General features: G+C 45.6%; 4 protein-coding genes across 6 annotated transcripts; 2 read left to right on the top strand and 2 right to left on the bottom strand.

Moving 5' to 3' along the window:
• The first annotated feature begins 379 nt into the window (after positions 1–379).
• On the top strand, positions 380–7,228 carry COQ5 (coenzyme Q5, methyltransferase). Its single transcript, XM_086623455.1, has 7 exons — positions 380–533; positions 964–1,113; positions 1,528–1,752; positions 4,480–4,586; positions 6,208–6,296; positions 6,508–6,619; positions 6,737–7,228. Exons 1-7 carry the CDS (start codon positions 380–382, stop codon positions 6,836–6,838), a joined length of 939 nt encoding a protein of 312 aa, XP_086479581.1. The 3' UTR covers positions 6,839–7,228.
• Positions 7,229–7,909: 681 nt separating this feature from the next.
• Positions 7,910–14,591, bottom strand: DYNLL1 (dynein light chain LC8-type 1). 3 transcript variants are annotated; one of them, XM_086623306.1, is made up of 3 exons: positions 14,341–14,591; positions 9,393–9,530; positions 7,910–8,294 (listed from the first exon to the last, which is right to left on the bottom strand). In XM_086623306.1, the coding sequence occupies exons 2-3, from the start codon at positions 9,522–9,524 to the stop codon at positions 8,157–8,159; spliced, it is 270 nt and encodes an 89-aa protein (XP_086479432.1). In that variant the 5' UTR covers positions 9,525–9,530; positions 14,341–14,591; the 3' UTR covers positions 7,910–8,156. The 3 variants fall into 3 exon arrangements, with proteins under 3 accessions (XP_086479432.1, XP_086479433.1, XP_086479431.1); XM_086623307.1 differs by lacking the exon at positions 14,341–14,591 and adding an exon at positions 10,179–10,252; XM_086623305.1 differs by lacking the exon at positions 14,341–14,591 and adding an exon at positions 10,205–10,252.
• Positions 14,592–15,597: 1,006 nt separating this feature from the next.
• On the bottom strand, positions 15,598–17,527 carry GATC (glutamyl-tRNA amidotransferase subunit C). The gene is made up of 4 exons (XM_086623518.1): positions 17,372–17,527; positions 16,878–17,044; positions 16,363–16,466; positions 15,598–15,954 (listed from the first exon to the last, which is right to left on the bottom strand). Exons 1-4 carry the CDS (start codon positions 17,525–17,527, stop codon positions 15,899–15,901), a joined length of 483 nt encoding a protein of 160 aa, XP_086479644.1. The 3' UTR covers positions 15,598–15,898.
• A 103-nt stretch (positions 17,528–17,630) lies between these two features.
• On the top strand, positions 17,631–18,862 carry TRIAP1 (TP53 regulated inhibitor of apoptosis 1). Its single transcript, XM_009992125.2, has 2 exons — positions 17,631–17,796; positions 18,384–18,862. Exons 1-2 carry the CDS (start codon positions 17,650–17,652, stop codon positions 18,465–18,467), a joined length of 231 nt encoding a protein of 76 aa, XP_009990427.1. The 5' UTR covers positions 17,631–17,649; the 3' UTR covers positions 18,468–18,862.
• Positions 18,863–20,029: the final 1,167 nt, after the last annotated feature.

Genomic DNA, 20,029 nt, shown 5'->3' with positions numbered 1-20,029 from the left:
GTGTGAGGTGCTGGGTTTGGGCTTTTTTTGGGTTAGATTTTTGGTGTTTTTCCCGTCTTGTGTGTTCTACCAGAACGGACTTGGCTGTGCCATGGAGCAGCTGGTAGCAGTGGGATGTCTGGCGACTGTTTCAGGCCAGAACTTGCGTCCCCCTCGGACAGCGGAGAACTCACGGTTACTGCCGGGGCCGGTACCGCTGCGGTATAAATACCCGCTGCAGGATTCACGGGTGAATTTTGTGTCTCTCGGGGCTGAGAACGGGGCCCGGCCACAGCCCCACCTGGCCGTGCCGCCCGCGGCCGCGCTCTCTGCCGGTCCTGCGGCCGGCGGAGCCGTCGGGCCCGGCGCGGCGGGCGGTGCGGAGGTCGCGCCCTGCAAGATGGCGGCGGCGGGGCTCTGCCCGGGCCGCGCGCTGCTCGCCCGCCGCGGCGGGGCTCTGCGGGCCCTCCGCGCCTCCGCGCGGGGCCGCGCCGCGGGGCCGGAGACGCACTTCGGCTTCCAGACCGTGACGGAGGCGGAGAGGAGGGAGAAAAGTGAGGGCGGCGGCGGAGTCCGCTGTGGAAGCGCGCGGCGCCCCGAGGGAGGCCGGGCCGGGCCGGGCGGGAACGTAACGGGGCTCCCGGGCAGCCGGGGCACGCGGGCCGCGGGGGCGAAGGGGCGCTGGAGGCGTGCTTGGAGCCGGGCCGTTGAGTTGAGGCGTTACCGGGAGTCCCGGCGAATAGTACCGATGTCCTGCCGGCTCGGTGCTTTCCCTCAGCTCGGGAAGAGCCTGCGTTTCTCCAGAGAGACGTTTTTTAGCCAACAGGCTCAGTAGGATTCGATAACGCTTTTTGTAAGGAGCTTTCAGGTGGTGCTTTTCAGTTCCACGTGGTGGCAGGCCTCCACGAGTAAATAAAGGACCCGTTTTACTGCCACAGGAGCGTTTTCAAGTACATTTCATCTCATTCTGTCCTTTCTTTGCAGTTTACCAGGTCTTTGAAAGTGTGGCCAAGAAATATGACGTAATGAACGATTCAATGACTCTAGGGATTCATCGAGTGTGGAAGGATATCCTCGTTCATAAAATGAACCCTTCCCCCGGAATGCTGCTTCTTGATGTTGCTGGAGGAACAGGTAAATAATTTTGGTGAGTTCCACATGACAATACTATGCTGGTTTTGAACTGTTTGAGTCTGTTCAGAATTAAGTTGTGTAGCTTTTTTTTTTCTTTCCTTCTCCTCAGTTCCCTGTCTCTAAAAGTGGTGAAGCATCTACTTGATTTTCACAGAGAAGGGTTGAGAGCTAACTCCTTTGTGTTTTGCAATGTTTTACTCCAAGGGTCTGAAAGTGTTATAGTACTGCCATAATGTGTTATGGAAAACTGTTTCTGTTTGTAGGAAGTCATGGACTCTTTGCTTTAATATGTTCCCTTTATATGTTTTTATATATATATATGTGTGTACTCTCTCTGTTCAAAGCCTTATGTTCCAATTTCCTAGAGTCAGAAAACATTCCAAAATGTGTATCTTTCTTTTAAAACAAATGCAGGTGACATCGCCTTTCGATTTATTAATTATGTTCGCTCCATGCGAGAACGCCAGCTCCAGCGGAAGCTTAAGCACCATCAGAACTTATCGTGGCAGGAAATTTCTGAGAGTTACCAGGAAGACAAATTTAAGTCCCTAGGCGATTCCCAAGTGGTGGTCTGTGACATTAACAAAGAAATGTTGAAAGTTGGGAAGCAGAAAGCACAGCATCTTGGCTACTCCGAAGGTGAGTCATGCATTGTACCGTTTCAGTAGCGTACCTGATAGCAAGAATTTGCTACGTGATAGCCATCAGGTAATCACCACTTCAGGATTACAATATACATTATACAGCCTTAGTGTATACTATAGCTGTGCTTGTCTGCCAACGTTGAGTTACTTTTTCAGTGAGCGTGTATGTAGCATATTGTTCAGATGTACAGTGATCCTCTTGAATGATACTTGAACTTTCAGAAATACATATATGGAAATGTCCATGAGGTCTGATATCCAGCTATCCTTCAAAATTGGTCAAATAACCTAAACCTGTGCAAATGACAGATTTTACTAAGGCAGATAATGCAAAAGAGCTCAGCCTTAGAGTGATTATACTAAATGTCTTACAATGGATATTTTAAGAATCAAGGCAGCAAATTAAAAAATGCAAGAACTGAAGTGTATTGTGAACCTGTAAAACTTTCCACAGTTAGAACACATGCTAATAGTACTCAGGGAAACTGAGTTATATTAAATGTTAGTTTAAAATGTTAGTTTGCAGATCAATGGATTAATTCACTGATATCTAGAACTTGTTGGGGACCACGCCAATCCTGATTGAAAAGCCTCATTTTAAGAAGTAAGACAGAGAAAGAAGTCCTGCTTGTGGCTCAGCGTTTGTATGATAGTTGTTTATCCTCTCTTCACTTACGGGTATTTGGCAAATATTGTAGCAGTGTAAATTATACCAGATTTCCAAACTTTGCCTGGGTACCACCATTAGGTATGCCCTGGGCAGCCTCTGCGTATGTGTTATGGGGTCTCCTGCATGTCCTTTCACTGCACCCTGCTCCCACACCCCCATCGGGACTTCAGCCTACAGGTTGTGTAGGCTGAAGGGCGTACAGAACAGCTCGGTAACACACAGAGGCTGCAAGATAAGCTGCTGGCATAGGTTCTCTCAGCTGCTCTTGCTCCCTGCTGGTGGGTTACCCCAGGCCGTTGCCTGCCTGCATCTTCCTTTTCTTTAAAAAGCAAACAAATAGTGAAAGCATTGGTTCTTCTGGCTCTGACAGACTGCTTGCGTTGTGCTTATCTGAGCAGCTTGCAAGCCTGTCCAGAGCTCTTTTTGTGCGTCATAGTTTGGGAACACCTGAGCTGTACCAACATTGTAAGTATAAAAGCTTCATGACAGTAGCTTAGGACCTGAAGTAAAGCTTGGTGCTGCCTCCCAGCTACTATAAATAAAGTATTTTGTTTAACTGGCTGCACTTGTTAGGTATTTTTGTGACTTACCGAATTCTCAAAATGAGTATTTACAGTTTTTAGTTTCCTTCCCTGGGACATCATAGCTGTAGAAGCCCAACTGTCTTCTCGTTGCCTGGGTTGCCTTGTGCTCCACTGTGCCACAATTCTGACTTCTTATTTTCACTCCCTTGTTCAGCACATACCCATTTAATCCTACCATTAGTGTCCTACCTTCTGTTTTTCATGTGATTCCTCCCTGTTGTTGTAATCTCATTTCAGAGCTTGCTTATCTGTTGGCTGTCTGTGGTCCAAAATTATTTTTTCTTAAAATTACAAACAGCAGAGTTGTATATTTTCCTATGTACGTTCACCAACAGTGAGAGCCGTGCATGCTGAAAGGAAACGTGTTGCAGAACGGCTGATGGTGTGTTTTGGCCAGCAGGAGTGGTAGGCTGCACTGCACGTGCCCCAGTTCCTCTTGCTGGACACTGACAGCCCCTTTTATGTATCCACTTAAAATCTCCTGGCCTCTGATTTTACCACAGTGTATCCTGAGGGACAGTTTTCCTGTTGCTCAAAACCTTTTCTTAATGCTCACTTCTTAGGTGTCTCTTCAAACTATCCATGTTTAAGTAACACTAATAATTACTGCTTTAGTAATGTTGCGTGCTGCTTCGCATACAATACTTTCTACAACTATATATTTTATAAAAATGAAATCTTCTGGCAACACTTATTGTTTTCTGCTGTGTTTTGCTCTCCTCCATGTCACTTTCTAGCATGCCGCTCTTTTAAACTGCTGATCTCTGTTGCAGAAGACTCCTGTTTTTTTTTCTGTCAGTTTTTTGTTTTGTGTTTGAGTCATCAAAATCAGTGACTTTAAGAACTACTAATTCTAAATTGAGCAGTGTTATTTTTGGTACAAATCCACAGCTAGACATGTCCTTGATCCATTGGAGTTTGGGAAGTAGCACAGCTGCAGCACGATCACATACTCATAGTGCTGATGGAAAGAGTGTGGCTTTCCATGTTCCACAATCTATGGAAGTGTTCTAGCAAAATGTTTTAAGTGTTTTGGCTATTGTTGCATGGCAAGACATTAATAATTGTTTATAGTTACTCTTTGAGCAAAGATTCTCTTTTTGCAACTTTACTACCAACAAATGGCAGCCGGTTTTTGGAAAGCCGGTTACTTTCTGCTATGACGCAAGATTTGTGTGAAATCTTCTTGGCAGACTAAGGCACTGTGAGCATAACGTGCGTGTGTATGGAGAAGAATGTTTTGGCTAATCTGAAAAATTAACTACTTTGCTTGAAAGACAGCTGTACAGTACAGGGCCTTGAAAGGTTTGTGAGTATAGACCAAGGTGTCTTTCTGCCAACAAAAATGCTAAATTGAAGTATTAGTTTCAAATATCACTTTATTAATAATAATTTCCTTCTGCAATAGCAAAGTTCTAGTCTTTCTGGAGGAGCCTGAGTTTAATTCTGTGTCTGGTTTTTACTGCAGGCTTGTCCTGGGTCCTTGGGAATGCTGAGGAGTTGCCCTTTGATGATGATAAGTTTGATGTTTACACAATTGCCTTTGGAATCCGAAATGTAACTCGTATTGATTTGGTAAGTTGCTGCAGTGTATCCTGACATGGGATCCTCGTGATTCACCTGAGGTTTTTTGTTCTAGTGGAGGAAGCAAAGGAGGAATTACTTTGGGTAAAGGAACACCTTTGCCTACTCCTGAAACATTTAAAATAAGTGTCATGTAGTGTGCAACTTGTTTGCATGAAGAATGCCATGAAATGCCCCACCTTTGCCGTAAAAAGTTCGGTTTATACTCGTTGTGCCCAATCCTTTCAGCTTGGCAAGCCACACAGTCTCTTCCTAAGGCAGAAAGGGCTGAATGCTGCGGTCGTTCCCCACCTTCTCCTGACCCATGATATGACCAGATCTACATATGCGCAGTGCCATCAGCCTGCATGTCTTGAATCTTCCTGAATCTTCTGTATATCGCACCTGCAGTGGGTCCAACGCTTCCTGCACCATTCTGTTTCTCTGCCTGAGCCAGCAGAGCTCCCAGAGTGGAAGGTGGGAAGCAGCTGGCTGCTGCCACCGCTGCCATTGAACTAACCCATTCAGCCCCCTGGTGCTCAATTAGAGTAAGTAGTATCCTTTGTTCTAAACGTTATCTGTCCTTCAAGAATGACTAGCTATCTTGTGGGTGAAGAACGTTAGATGAACTGTCTCCTTAGACTAGTTGTCTGTTTTGGAGAAGTATGTTACAACCTTGGCAATGCTCCTTCTATGGAAAGTGTAGCATTTGGATCTGAACCACCGTGAACTGTATGCCTTTAAACTTCTAATGTGGATAAACTTTCACAATGCTTCATCTGCACCCTTCTGAAGCACAAGCTCTTTGTCTTGCACTCCTTCATGGGTACAGTAGTCTGGTAGCATAGCTCCCTGGAGACCTGATACAAAACACATCCAAGCCTCCAATTGTTTTGCAGAGCTCCTGTCACATATGTGTACTGTTTATATTTCATCCCCTAGGAACATGGCAGTTGAAGCCAAGCAGATGTACAACCTGCTGTGCTCTTGTATGCAAAAAACATACAGTTGTAAACAGAATTTTCTCTTGATTCTTCTTGGCTGTTTTATTTTGCATATAGGATGGAATTTTCAAAGTAGCCAAAGGTTTTCTTCTTCCCTCTCCTTCCTCTCTATTCTCACACGTTGCTCATCCAAAACGCAGTATCATTTCTTCTTTGATCCTTTGGGTGTGCCTCACAGTTGAGTAAAATCTTTTCTTTTGATTAAAAAAAAAAAAAACCAACCAAAACCTACTATCATGCCTTCTTTTCATTTTCAGCTTCTTGTAGCTGAGTCACCTTCTCCCTTTTGGGTTTGGTCTGTAATTACAAGAGCTCTACTGGCAAACATTCATCAACTAAGAGTAGGGCAAAAAGACGAAAAATTGCAAACCTGACATCATAGTTTTGACACAAAGCCTGATATAAATGTATTTATGTAACAGCAAGAGTTTTTCTGGTTTGTTTTGTTGTTTGCTTGGAGTATTTTTTCATACTTGTCTTGGGATGCCTCTCCACAAGTAAATAATGGAGATTGCCAATCAGGATTCCCTTTACTCCCCTCAGTTTATCGCTGAGTTGCCATCGCGTGGTGTGATAATAGCCAGGTGCTGTTCTGCAGAAACAAACTTATCGCGTCTGCTTTGTCTCAGGCACTTCAGGAGGCGTATCGTGTGCTGAAACCAGGAGGAAGATTTCTCTGCCTTGAATTTAGCCACGTCAGCAACCCTGTTCTTTCCAGGTAGGAGCATGATAACATTTGTCATGTCACAGGGCTCCCTTATTTGTACTCAGCCAGAATAAGAGATGGAGGCACTTTGAGGCCACACCACTGTACACTTTTAAAATCAGATACAGACTCCGTAGTGTAGTGGTACAGAGATAAACTTGTATGGAAAGGGCTGGTTTTAAACTTTTTTGTATTAATTTGTATTTGCTGTCTGTCTGTGCAGGCTGTATGATCTATACAGTTTCCAAGTTATCCCTGTTCTGGGTGAGGTTATTGCTGGTGACTGGAAGTCTTACCAGTATCTCGTGGAGAGCATCCGACGTTTCCCTCCCCAGGTAAGACAGTATTTCTTTGAATTCACTAACACACAAAACACAGTCCCAGCATCATCCTGCAGGCAGCTGGCTTATAGGCTCTCGGGATATTATAATTATGGAACTATTATTTTTCAGGAGGAGTTGAAGGCAATGATAGAAGATGCAGGTTTTTTTAATGTGGATTATCAGAATTTAAACTCGGGCATTGTTGCCATTCACTCGGGTTTCAAACTGTGAGTCTACTATGTAGCAGAACACAGGAAGTGTAATTTTCCTGAAGAACATGAAAGCTGTGGAATCTTAACACTTAATCAGAATTGAAAAGGAGTTTTAAGAACTTGTGCAACAAATACTTGCTCAGCAGTCAGACCCAGAAGAACATCAGCCACCTTTCCCCACGCCCTAGAAATCTGCAGATGAAATGACTTCTGTGGCCAGTTTCTTACGCTTGCGTTTCCCTTCAAGTGCCACGGAAAGGACATGGCCAAAACTGAGAAGTACCAGTGAGAAGTAACTTGGATTTATTAGATTTTTATGAAGCTGTCATTATCTTTGTCATGTGAGCTTTAAGTTATTTTTCCCATGATTACTTCCCTTTTTTGAAAGGCAAATGGAAGGCTTGTGAAATAAAATAGCTCTGCATCAACTTTTCTCACTCAAGTCAGTATTTTAACCTCTCTTAAGGTTTCCTTTCTAAGAAAAGGTTATTTTTTCCTGAAGGAGAATGACTGCATAACTATATTCTGGGATGAGATTACATGTTTTCCCCTCCATATGGAATCTTTTTCCTTGTCGGTGCTAGATGCATAATCTCTACATAAAAATACTGTGTATTTCCTTCTGTTCTTTAAACTGGTTGAACAGATGCTTCTGTAGCACTGCTGTAAGATACAGGGATAGATTGAAAATAATCTAGAGAAAGTACAGATTTACATTCTAAAGTAACAGCTGTATAAGGAACTAGTATGAAAACTTCTCTCTTCTGAAAGGACTATTGCTTTTAGCTCACCAGTTCATTTGAAATCAGAAAAGCAACACGTATCTGAACTGAATCTGCAGTGGAGGCTGTGCATACTGAAAATACACTTATTGAGGATTGAAAAGCAGTTTCTTTTCTGTTAGGGAAAATATGCCCTGTTGTTCTCAGTCACTGGCTGACGATGTATTCATAGATTAGCTCAGGATGCAGAAGCTGTGGATTTAGGGAGAAAAATGGGAGGTCAGGATGTTCCTCCTTCATTCACAGGGGATCAAAGAGGGTAATGCAAACACTAAGAAGACAGAAAGGTAGAGAAAACTCTCAACAGATAAACTTGTTCTGACAGTTTTATTAGCAAAGAAGCTGTCTTTTGAAAGAAAATAAATACAAGGAAGACATTTTTGCCTTTTTTATAGCCACAATGAAAATACTAGCTGCTACAGCAAAATCCCTGACCATTAACAATACAACAAAAGCCCTGAAGACTGTTTCCTCAGGAAGGCTGAAGGTAGGAGGCTGTTTGGAGTTAGTGTTAGTCCTGTAATCAGGTGCAAGTTTCAGCAACAGTCCGTGGTTCTAACCAGACTTGAAGAGAAGAATAGCGACTTGGCCGAGGTAGAAGTAGATGAAGTGCTTGGTCTCATGAGTCACGTAGCTGCCAAAGTTCCTTCCCACGATGCAGTGCCAAGTGGGATTGTATTTCTTGTCAAACTCCTGCAGAAGAGAGAACAAGAATTCAGCATTTTTGTGAGAATCATACTAATACTGTCTCATAGGGTTTTTTTGCAATAGTATGTTACTTGTTAGCAAGTATCACTTTTGGAAGGCAATTAAGGAGCAGCATATGCTCTTGAGTGCAGGGATCATCTGTCACTTACAACTCATCTGCTGCTTAGTCAGACCCAAAAAAAAAAAGTACCTCCAAGCTGAGCAGGAATAAGCTTAAAACATATGTTTGTGGAAGTAACTGTTCCCCAAAAGTCACACCATGATCTCAAACAGTAACTTTTAAGAACTTCACTGTTTGTTCTGACTCTATACAGATTAAGCTATTATTTTGATTTCATTAGCCGTTTTCAACAAGGATGCTGAAAGGACTAGATGGAAAATTATCTGCGACTCCTTTGATACCAGGTCCCAAGACCATGTTCTTCCTATATACTGGAGGCAGGAGCCTGCTATGACTTTCAAATAACTCATGTGTACAAGGCTACTGTGAGTAAAGCTGTGCAGTCAGTGGTTATACACTGCAGTATCTAACAGCTGTGGGCTGAAGAGACTTTGTGAGAGCATGAAAGAGTTTGTGTTTTGTGCAACCACACCCTTCAACTACTTGCAGCTCAATCAGGCTCCCAGTAGGAGTTGGAGAGAAAATCTGATAAACTGGAAGCTATGAACCATCTGTTCTGCATTAGCATGAACTGTTTATCTTACATGTGGTGAGGGAAAAAAAAACAAACCAAAACAAAAAGCACAAAACCACTTATTACAAGGTCAAGAAACCACCACTTCTCAAATAGGCTCAGTCACAGGGACAGTCAGCTGCCACTCTCGGTTCACCTGCACAATGGGACAGTGGCAGAAAAGGCTTAAGTACAAGGTACCGCAAGAGAAAAACAGAAGGACCTGGAAAAGTCCATGTAGAGGGTGGGGAAAGGAACACAAGGACACCAGCCTACAGAGAAAGTCCAACTTGATTATCTAGTGTCTTGAGAACTTGTTTCTCTAGAGCTACTTGCCTAGCAGCATTCTCCCTGCTTGATTTTTCATGTGCATGGAGATTTCAAGAGGACCTTACAGGCAAACATTTACCTTCTTTATGTGAGCAGCAATGTCCTTCTCGATGTTGTACTTCTCTAAGGCCTGAGTAGCACACTCCACAGAGTCTTGCTGCATCTCTTCTGACATGTCCGCATTCTTGATCACTGCCTTTCGATCACTCATGGTTGTCTGCACCGAGCAAAGAAGAGAAGAGTTCAGAGCTGCAGGAGCAGCCGCCCGCCAGAATCACCTGCCAAGCACTCCCGCAGGTGTCATCACCCACAGCCGGTTTCGGGTCCGCACGGTGCCCACAGCCGGGGCCGTGCAGCATTTTGCCGGCGGTGCCAGAGGCACAGGCACAGCCCGCGCTCGGAGCCGCAGGAACGGCGGCCCAACAGCCCGGTCACGTTAAGCACCCGGTCTCCGGGCGCTCCAGCCTGGAGCGACACAAGCGCCGATGCAGCTTTCAGACCCCGCCGGCCACCACCGCGCTGCCGGCCCCTCTCCGGCTCGGCAGCCGCCCGGCGCGGGCCGGCAGCCGCGGGAGAGGGCGCAGCCGCTCCGGCGCCCGGCCCCGACGGCCCTTCCCGACCGAGGGAGGCGAACGAAGCGCAGCACCGCCCGCCACGGGCTCGGCACCCCGCGCGGCTACAGGGGAGGTCCCGCTTGCAGCTCCCAGGGATGCGGGAAAGGGATGCAGCCGCTGGGGAAGGGGCTGGCACCGGGAAGCTGCCGGGAGATGCACCGCTCTCAGCAGCACGGGCTGCCGGTGTGCCCGGGCACCGGTAAGGCTGAGGCACAGCAGCCGGTCCCGGTGTCCTTTAGGAGCTGACTCACCCCAAAGCCCGTGCCGCTCCCCTCACCGTTCGGCGGGCGCTGCGGACCGACCGTACGCGGAGCGGGGCACCGCTGCTCACTGCTCGGTTCGCGCCGCCGTCGCCTCCGAGTGCCTCCAGCCCCGCCCCCTCCGCACCGGCCGCCAGCCATTGGGCAGCGCTACCGCCCCCTCGAGCGCTCATTGGGCGCGACCCGGCGCTCTGGTGGAGTTTTACTCCTGCGTTTTCTTTCAGCCCGGCATGCCTCGCGCCTGCGTCTGTTCCCATAGCGACCGGCGGCTGCGGCGGCGTGGGCGCAGCCCCGGGCTCGGTGGGAGCGGAGCCTCGGGGGCCGTCCCGGGTCTCCCGTAGCCGCAGGATGCGGGTGAGGTACCGGAGAGCACGTCCGGCAGAGCGCACGCTGTTGCGGATGTTAATGTAGATTTCAGGCGCGTATGGAAATCCTCCCCCGTGCCACGTGCCTCTGGCATCCTCTAGTGACCCTGGGCCAAAACATTTGTTCCTTAAAGTACGCGGTCTCCAGTGCATTTTAATGTGTCCACCAGTTTCTGTAAAACACCTTTCCGCAGTTGGTACTTGGCCCCAGAGGCCATGTCGTTATTCGCCCCAACCCAGATCTCAGAGACACCAAATTTAACCCAGTAATCTCTACAACAGGCCCTTGTTTCTCTTTGTTCTGGGATACCTCTTTTGGTAAGATGGAGTAAGTAAGGAGTTCCATAGCTTATAAATGGCACTTGATCATCTTTCCAATTCATTTGTCTGTTTTCAGTTTGTCTTTGTTTTTCAGATTAAGTGACCTCTGATAGAAATCTTTTACCCATGTTTACCAAGGATGATCAAGTCAGCTCTTTTTGTTCCTTCAGTGAACTGAATCCATCAGACTTCTCATTTAAGGCATCTTTTCCAGACCTCACCGTTTGTGCAACTCTTGCTTTTTTTTTTTTTTTTGCTTTTTTTTTTTTTTTTTTGCTTTTTTTTTTTTTTTTAATGAAGCAAGATGTTTTGGGAGATCCCCAGTGCTATATTTTGTTAGTTTCACTCTCCCCGGGGCACTTTCTGCTTATACTGTTGTCAGCAGTTAGAAAATTGCTGTTGAGTCTTCCATAGCGGGTGATCTGTTAATAACAGGACTCTGAACCATGTCTATAGCAAACAGCACAGGATGTCTTAAAATAAAATATTGGTCGGTGGGACTGTCATCTTGTAGAAATGAAAAACTCAAGAGCAGTCATCCACCTCACTTGAAATGCAAACATTTTTCATGTCAGTACAGTATAGTTACCTGCTCAGTGTCACTGTAGCAAAAGCAGCATAACTGCAAGCAACCTTTTGCTTTTGCAAGCTCTGAGGCAACCTAAAGAATATGCTGTCCCCAAAATATTGAAACTGGAGAATATAGTAGTTTTGTCTCTCTAAAGTATAGAGAGTATAAAGTATAGAGAGTATACTTTGTCTCTCTAAAGTATAGAGTAGCTCCCAGGTTTTAGCATTCCAGTTAAAAGAGATGCAATTCACAGCTTTGCTTTCGGTCTTGCCATCAGGAGCATGTGTTAGGGACAACTCTGAAAGTTATAAAATTAAGCAAATTTATCTGGTTTAATGCAGCAGATGAAAGGGTGTAAGAGACCTTGTGTGCTAACAGCTTGAAGAAGCTTTGAATAGTCTTGGGGCCAGAGTAAGCAATTAACAGAACTTTGTGTATCATCTGCAGCACCAGCAGTGGTTCTTTGAGTACTGGAAAGTTTTGTGCTGACAGAACTGAACCATTTCACAATCTTCCCAGTGCTTACAATGAACTTCAGAAACACCCATGAATCTCTGAGGAGGTGATTGTGTTTGGTAGCTGCAGGCAAATTTCTGTACATTTATTAAGAAATGGTTAGCTGAAGGAACAGATGTGATGACGACTGCAGGAAATGTCCGTGTGGGTGAGATACATGTCGTTAACGAGAAGCATTAAAGCCTGAGATACGCTGCTTTAAAGAGAAACATGAGAGCCTTACTTGTTAATCTAGAATATAAAAGTATAGTTTCCCTCAGGACAGAGCTGCAGGGGAAGGCAGAACAAATTCACAGATGATAGCTGGAGTAGAGGAGGTGCTGAAGAAAATTGGGTAATGGATAAGGCCTATAATGAGATTCCCCTGCAGATGGAGGTTAGATTGTAAGCACTTTTCAGTTGAGGCTTTTTTTTTTTTCTTTCTCTGTGTTGAGTACTGTATCACTATATCTGACAGAGATTTTTCCTGGGGCTCCTAATTACTGTCAAAACAGAAAATAACCATTATTAGTAATGAAAGAAGCTCAATTTTCTTTTTTTCCATAAAACTGAAGAAATCTCCACCTTCAAATTTTCTTTGTAAACCTGGAATCTATATGCCAAGGCTTCTAATCCAATTTTGTATGTTACATATCTACATAGTAGTGGAAAAACCTTAGCAGATTTAAGTCAAGTTGTCTCCATGGTCTCCAGGGAAACTAGATACATTTACATCATCTCAGAATGTGGCCTCCTTTTGTTTTTTTTGTTAACCAAACATTGTTTTTTTCTTTGTGCTGTATCTATTAACCACTGAGAAAAGATGAATCATTTCACAAATATATGTTATGTTTGCCTCACTGCAGGTGCAAGGAATTTGCAGGTAGCAATTTTATTACACGAGTCCTTAACTATGTTTATTCACTTGCCAGGGTTTAAAAATTCCATTGTGGCAGAATATTGTTAAGGTCTGACCCAGATCTGGACCCACTTGCGTGTCGAGGTCCCATGGTGAAAGCAGGTGAACCAGTACCATGAAGGCCGTCTCATCCTGACCTTGGGGTGCAGCCAGGGCTCAGTGGGGCTTTGTACCATCCCGTTGGGCACAGCAGCCACCACGTTAGAGACACTGAGAGCAGGCTGAGGCACTAACATATTCTGCCCCGTAGGCAGCTCATCGGGCCTTTGCTAGGGTTTCTGTTTTGGTGGTTGAAGGCGTCTGAGTCAGGGCTCTAACTCCCTTATTAGTGGTGAGGTTGCAACAAACCCCTTAATTAAGGAAATGTGTGTTTTCCACTTTAAATGCAGTTTGGGCTGCGGGGAACAAGCATTAGGCAGCCTGTTCTCTCACTGGAGTGTGCGGGTAAGGGAGCAGCAGTGAACAGGCAGTTTTAAGTTTAGCCTGTGCTGCACTGAGAATGTGGGATCATCCTTGTGCAAATTCTTGGTTTGTTGTTGCTTTTAAATAGTTACTTGAGGATATATCATGTTGGAAGATCCCGTGGCCGTGCGGTTCACTCTCAAATTCCTCTTCATTTTTTCTATGTAAATAACAGTGTCCCCCTTCTCTCTGATGGTCAAAGGAGGAAACCAAAATGGATAGAACAAGTGAGGATTTCTCAAACTAGGAATTCTGTGCTAACATGCTGCTTGTGCGGTGTGACTTGAGGTCTCTCCTTGTTGTGATTTATATATGCATCATAAATGACTTTTAGGCTGAGTTTGTATATTTGTAAAACTTCAGCATTTGCTGGGTCTGAACCTTTAAAAGCCTGAGACTAAAGCATGAATATAGTGTTACAATTTTGCTGAGAATTGCATTAGTGGGGTTAGATAGAGACTAATTCAGCACCTTGAAAGAATTCAAGTTTCATAATAATTACATATTTTATGTGTATGCATATGTATATGTGTATATTATGGAAGATTAAACAAATAATGAAGTAACTGCACAAATAAGAGTGGGACCAATGTTTGCTCTCGCTTCCTGCCAGAGAGATATGAAAAAAAAAATACCAGTTCCAAGAAAAAAAAAGAACAGTTCAAAGCTTGTCAAACGTGCAGCCTTTGAGGGCAGTGAGTGAAAGTGGATCCTACCCAGTGGCTGTGAAGCTGTGATTTCTTACACCAGCAAAGGCAACTGTAATCCTCTCCACTCAGCCTAGGTTTTCCATTAAACACGTGGCACGTAATGAACGGCCCAAGAACGAGCTTGTCAAAGCAGTTTGGACACGTGGTACTAAGAGCGAGCCACTAACAGCTGAACCTAGTATCAGTACTATTCAACCCTTTAGTATTTTTTTCAGTGTTTTTCAAATGATGATACTTCTAATATGCTTGGTGGACTACTGAGATGTTAAGAAACAGTGACGGTGTATCACTAATCTCTAATTTATATTACCTGCTGTTTGCAGCAATGTGGAGGATGCAGTTCACTGGAGAAATACTACAGCCATGCTCAAGACCTCCTCTATCAGACAGCTGGCAGGACCTGAAGGGACACATGCACCAAGCTGGTGGTGTTTATCATGGAGATGTACAGAAAGACCAAGTGGGAGGACTGGCTTTTTTCTGCAAAAAGATACAGAATACGCATTGTGTAAGCTGGATGACATCAAGGTACATCTTGTGAGGTGAGTTTCTGCCCTCAGGGGAAGCCTGTGCCTGCACAGTCATGGTGGAGGCTACTTTCCTTCTCCTGCCAGGCTCTCAAGAGCTGTTAAGAGCAGACTCGGAACTGGTGATCAGTGGTATCCTATTACAGTAACTTCAGAGATCTTTTCTGCTAGCACTTCTGAAGGAAATTCTACTGTGGCTCAGGATGTAACTCTACGCACTAGAAAAAGATCATGAAAATGAGAATAAATAATTCTGGATTCTTAAATCTACATGTGGATGGGAGACCATCCAAGAAGGAAAAAGCTGCTTCTAATAAAGCTGTTGCTAGCCTCCTGCTAGCAATGTCTGTCTGCAACATCAAAGGGTACTGGGGTACTTGTATTTCTAAAACCTGTTCCAACAACAAAAAAATCACCACAGTTATAGTGCGCATTCAGTTCACTGTGCCAACAGAACAAAAATGCCAAGTTCACAAGTAATTATTCTTTTATCTACAACAAGCTTAGCCACATAGGATATTTTAAATAACACAACTCCAATGCTTTGTTTGAAACAAAAAAAACGGTTTAATCTAGGAAATATTGCCAGTATCACTATAGATACACGTCTGGTGTACAGAAAATATTTATGGCAAAGATTTTTAATTTTAGAGCAGCTATTTCTGTGCATGAAAAGTTCTTTCTCAAATTATGTACAACTCCTGGTATGCGATTTGTGAGAATAAAAGTACAAAGTGCGAAATAGAACATAACCCATACAGACATGGAGCACAGAGATAAAATGGAAATATTCAATACAAGAAAAATATTTGACTGAATCATCTTCTCAAAGTGCCTTTTCTTCCATAATGAAAATCTGAGTTCTGTCTGCACGTGACAGAGGTATTCAGCAACGCTATGGACTCCTCCTCCACACCAGACTTTGTTACTCCAAGTGGGTCAGAGCCAGAGCTGAGCTAAAGGGGAGAAACAGGCAAATCCAGCCTTCCAACCCCTCTTGTTTTCCTGACAGACTAGTTGTGGAAAAACAGATTGTCCTGGGGTTTTTAATCATCACATTTTAATGTTCTCCAGAAAGCCTTTAAGCCATTCAGTATCTTAAAGAATAACATCAAATTCACTTTGGTAAATAACAGTGCTAAAGTGATCTGTCATGCTGCCTTCCAGCTTCACAAACGTTGAAATTTCAGCAGTAAACTTTTTACACCCTCCTTCTGTAAATCGTCTTTCAAGCGCTCTTCTTTTGACCAAAATACATGCCAGAGTATTTCAGCTGTCACTGCACAAACCTTAGTTTTCCCAAATAAAACAATAAACTCGTGTTTAGGTTCCGAGCTTTCGCTAAAAGCCCTGCAGAAAAGTCTCTCGTTCTTCTAGCTTTGGTAAAGGGATGTTACCTGATAGAAAACAAAAAGAAAGTTGTGTGAGACCAGCTGTAAGGTACCTTCCAGGTAGGACAGCTTAGTTTCTCATGTTTATTCCAAGTACGTACAAGCAGCTTTTTTTTTTTATTATTCTAAGTACGTACAAGCAATTTCCTGAGCAAGTAAGGAACACAAGCAAGTCCTGTCTGACTTCCTGTAAATAATCACTCAACGTCTGCAGTAACTCTAGAGTAAGGATAGCTTCTGTCCTGCTTTTGGACCAGGAGATTGCAGTCTGGGCTTTCCAGATGGCTACAGTTATTTATTTTAGTACTTCCCTATTACCAGCTAATATTTCTGAAAGTAAACGCAGCTACGGCAGGTTGCATTCCTCAGGTTAATTCAAACAGAATTAAGAGGTTTTTATAAGCAAGACAGTACCTGGTGGCGCTACAAAATACTCCTCTACTTTCTCTCTGGCATTTTTCAGCAGCTCTTCTGTGCAGTTGCCTTCTGTAACATCATCCTCTCTGAGATACAGACACCTGAAGAACAAAGATTACTAGTCTGTTTTTAAGCTATTCTATGAACATTAAGTACAAAGTGTGGCTTATCTCGAAACCTGGTTTTGGTCTTGAGTAGGCAGTCAGCCAAGCGTTGGAACATTTCGGAGCAAGTAAGAATGCCACTGACAGATGCTTGGGGAGCAGCATGTGCAGATCATTCATGACAAGACATACACAGAGGAACTGAAGTACACCTTTGCTATGCTTGCACATAAAGGTCATGGGTGCCAACGACATCTTCCTTCCCCACAAAACCACGGTAAGACTCTTCTGTAAGCAAAGGGACCAAGCGCTCAACCGCAGAGGGAGATTTTCAGGAAAAAAAGTCACAAACGCCAATACTTTGGTACACTAACAGTTAAAAGGAGGCTGCTGACTGCGATCCATTACCTGTCCTCCAGGACTGAATCCATGGGTTCTACTCCATCGGTGTTCACTTCGTGAAGCTGATGAGCAAACTGGATCGCTTTCCGCAGCCGCTCCACGCCCTCCGCGTCGCGGAAATCAACCAAGGCCAACTGTTCCAAGTGATCCAGCACGTCCACTGTCACTTCTTGCTGCAGGAAGAGACGTTTGTATTTACGGACAAAAAAGGCAAAGGTGAGCAAGTTTAACAAAGCGCGACTTTTCTTTGTTTAACCAAAAACCGTTCACACGGCAAAACCCCGAGCGTTCATCTGCTGGGACACGCTGATGCCTTGTACTTCCTTAGAAAACTAACTTTCATCGAACTCAGTAATTTTCTCCTCCGGCTCATCTCCTGCCTAGCGAAGGGCAAACCGGAGCTGGCGCTGGTCCCGGTAACAGCCCGGGGCAGAGCGTGGCCGGCAGGAGGCACGGCCCCGGGCCGCGTCCCCCCCGTTGCGCTCCGGGCGCTGCCCTACCTGCGGCGGCGGCCGCGGCTCGCCGCGCTGCCCCGCGGGGCGCGGGGGCACCGGCGCGGGGGGCACGCCGTGCGCCGCCAGCACGGCCCGGGCCGGAGGGACGCGCAGCGGCAGCCCCGCCGCCCGGAGCCACCGGCCGAGGCACGGCGTCCGCATGGCGGGCCAACGGCGGCGCCCCGCCGCGTCACCGCGCCGCGCCGGAAGCGCGTCAGAGCGGCGGCGCGGCCGTGCCGGTGCGGGGAGGGGGAGAGGGCGCGGGCCGGCGCTCGGCAGCCGCCATGAACAGCGTGGGCGAGGCGTGCACCGACCTGAAGCGCGAGTACGACCAGTGCTTCAACCGCTGGTTCGCCGAGAAGTTCCTGAAGGGCGAGAGCGCCGGGGACCCCTGCGGGCAGCTCTTCAAGCGCTACCAGCTGTGCGTGCAGGTGCGTGCGGGGCGCGTCGCCCCCGCCGCGAGTGCCCTCATGCCCCTTCGCTTTCCGCCCTAAACCTTCTCCCACTCCACGGGCTCCTCTCGCCGCTTTCCCGGTGGCCCCAGGAGCAGCCTCCGCCCGGTGCTCCCGGTTCGCTCGCCTCCTGTTTCTGCCGGTCAGGACGTGTAGTGTTTTACAGGTGTCTCTCGCTCTATTTTTCTCGTTAACGTGACTTCTTAAGCCGGCTGGCTTAGAGGCTGCGGTACCTTTGAGTGGTGGGATCTGGAAGTGTTCAAGGCCAGGTTGGATGAGGCTTTGGGCAACCTGGTGTAGTGGAGGGTGTCCCTGCCCATGGCAGGGGGGTTGGAACAGGATGATCTTTGAGGTCCCTTCCAACCCAAACCGTTCTGTGATTCTATGGATGGGAGTTCACCATGAGTTCTCTCTATGTACTTGAGCATCTCTAATATTGAAACTTTATGCAAATAAGCCTGAAGACTACTTTTTTCTGGATTGTGTTTTGTACCGAAGATTACATCACTTACCACCACAAAGATGTGTCAAGTTTAATTTTTTTTGTTTTGTTTTTCATCTTTCAGAAAGCGATCAAGGAAAAGGACATACCCATTGAAGGCCTGGAGTTCATGGGCCCAAGCAAAGGGAAAACTGAAAACTCCTCTTGACCTCAACTGTATGGGTGAAGTCACTAACGTGAGCCTTTGGACTAAGCAACGTCACCAGGCGTAAGGCTAGATGTCACCTGGATAAGACCTTTGTTAAGCTGCTTTCTCGGGAGCGAGGAATCTTCTCCGCTTATAAAACCAAACAGCCACAAAAAAAAAGAAAAAAAAACTGGATCATGTGGTAACTACTGCCTCCTTTGCAATGAATTTTGGTGGTGGTGGTTCAGCATCAGACAGTGTGAAAAGCCGTTTGAACTAACTTCCTGTTGAATGTACTCCATAATGGGAGAACGCTTATTAGATTGGGCTGAGATAGTAGTTGCTTTGTGACTGATTTCTCTTGCTTATTTGTATAACACTTGAAAGTGTTCAAAAATATGAAGGGGGTTGATTTATTTTGTTTTGTCTCTATGCTGCTGAATTTTGGCGGAAGAAGTTTGTTTTAGATGACCCTGAATGCTAAGGGGCTAAAGCACTGTTTTGTATTGGCAACAGAGATGGTATAAAAGCACACTATTGGACCTGCAATAACTTAGCTAAAATAAATATAACCAAGTTATATTTTGTTCAAGTAGATAACTGTCTGGTAGAATCTGGTTGTGACCTCTAGGAGGGACGGAGATGGCCTGCAACAGAAGCTGAAGATGACACTTTTAATGCAGAGGCTGCTTCTTCAGCTTTTTCTGAGGTACTGAAACAATCCTGGACGTGAATTCTCTCTCCTTTAGCATTATGCATTCCTGCAGTAAAACTGCAGTGCAGACCTGCCCATCCTTTTCCCCAGTACCACGAAGCACCAGGCTGGCCATGATCACTGTTAGACTGTTGCTGGTGGTACTTGAAGCGCGTGTTGAATGAGGGAAACTTTGGGTTGAAGCTCGACAGCCAATAATGTTAAAGGCCCCAGCTGCCGCTTGGGGAGCTTGCCTGCTCGTGAAGCTGCTCCTGAACTGTGTGTACTTCACACCTAGGAAAGCAATCAAAGTTCATTTGTGCTGGCTTGTAAACTGCAGAAACACTTGCAGCAACTACAAAAAGGGTGTTTGGAAGACAAGCAAGGGATCAGTGGCCCTGTGAGCATTGTGGCAGGGGAGATTTCCCTTGATCCTCATACAGGGATGGGGAGAAGCTCTCCCCTCTCATTATGCCAACACAGGTGAAAGAGTAAAAAATGTTATGGCCTGGGGACAAAAGAGAAGATAACTTCCTAATTCTCCTAGAATTCCAGTGAGGAAAAAAGTAAGCTTCACTCTGTTTGCTTTTAAGCACTACTTGAAGGATCATTCAGAGGTTTTACTTTTTTTAAAAAAAAAAAAAAAAAGCAGTTTTCAGACATAATAGCTGGCTTGTCTGCAGCACAGCCCCTGAGTAATGACCGCAAACACTGGGAGCAGTGCGGGACTTGTGCAGATCAGGAACTGCTGGGGCTGTTCCCCGTGTCTCCAGCGACGTTCTGAACGCATCAGGTGCAGCGCTGAGGTCAGGCAGCCTGGGGTAGCGACACTCCATTTCTCAGGTGCACGAGACAGCCAGTGCAATGTCAGTACAGGGCTTGAACATAG

Source organism: Tauraco erythrolophus, chromosome 19 (genome assembly GCF_009769465.1).
Source record: "Tauraco erythrolophus isolate bTauEry1 chromosome 19, bTauEry1.pri, whole genome shotgun sequence".
Classification (NCBI taxonomy): domain Eukaryota; kingdom Metazoa; phylum Chordata; class Aves; order Musophagiformes; family Musophagidae; genus Tauraco; species Tauraco erythrolophus.
This window is presented reverse-complemented; position numbering and strand designations above follow the sequence as displayed.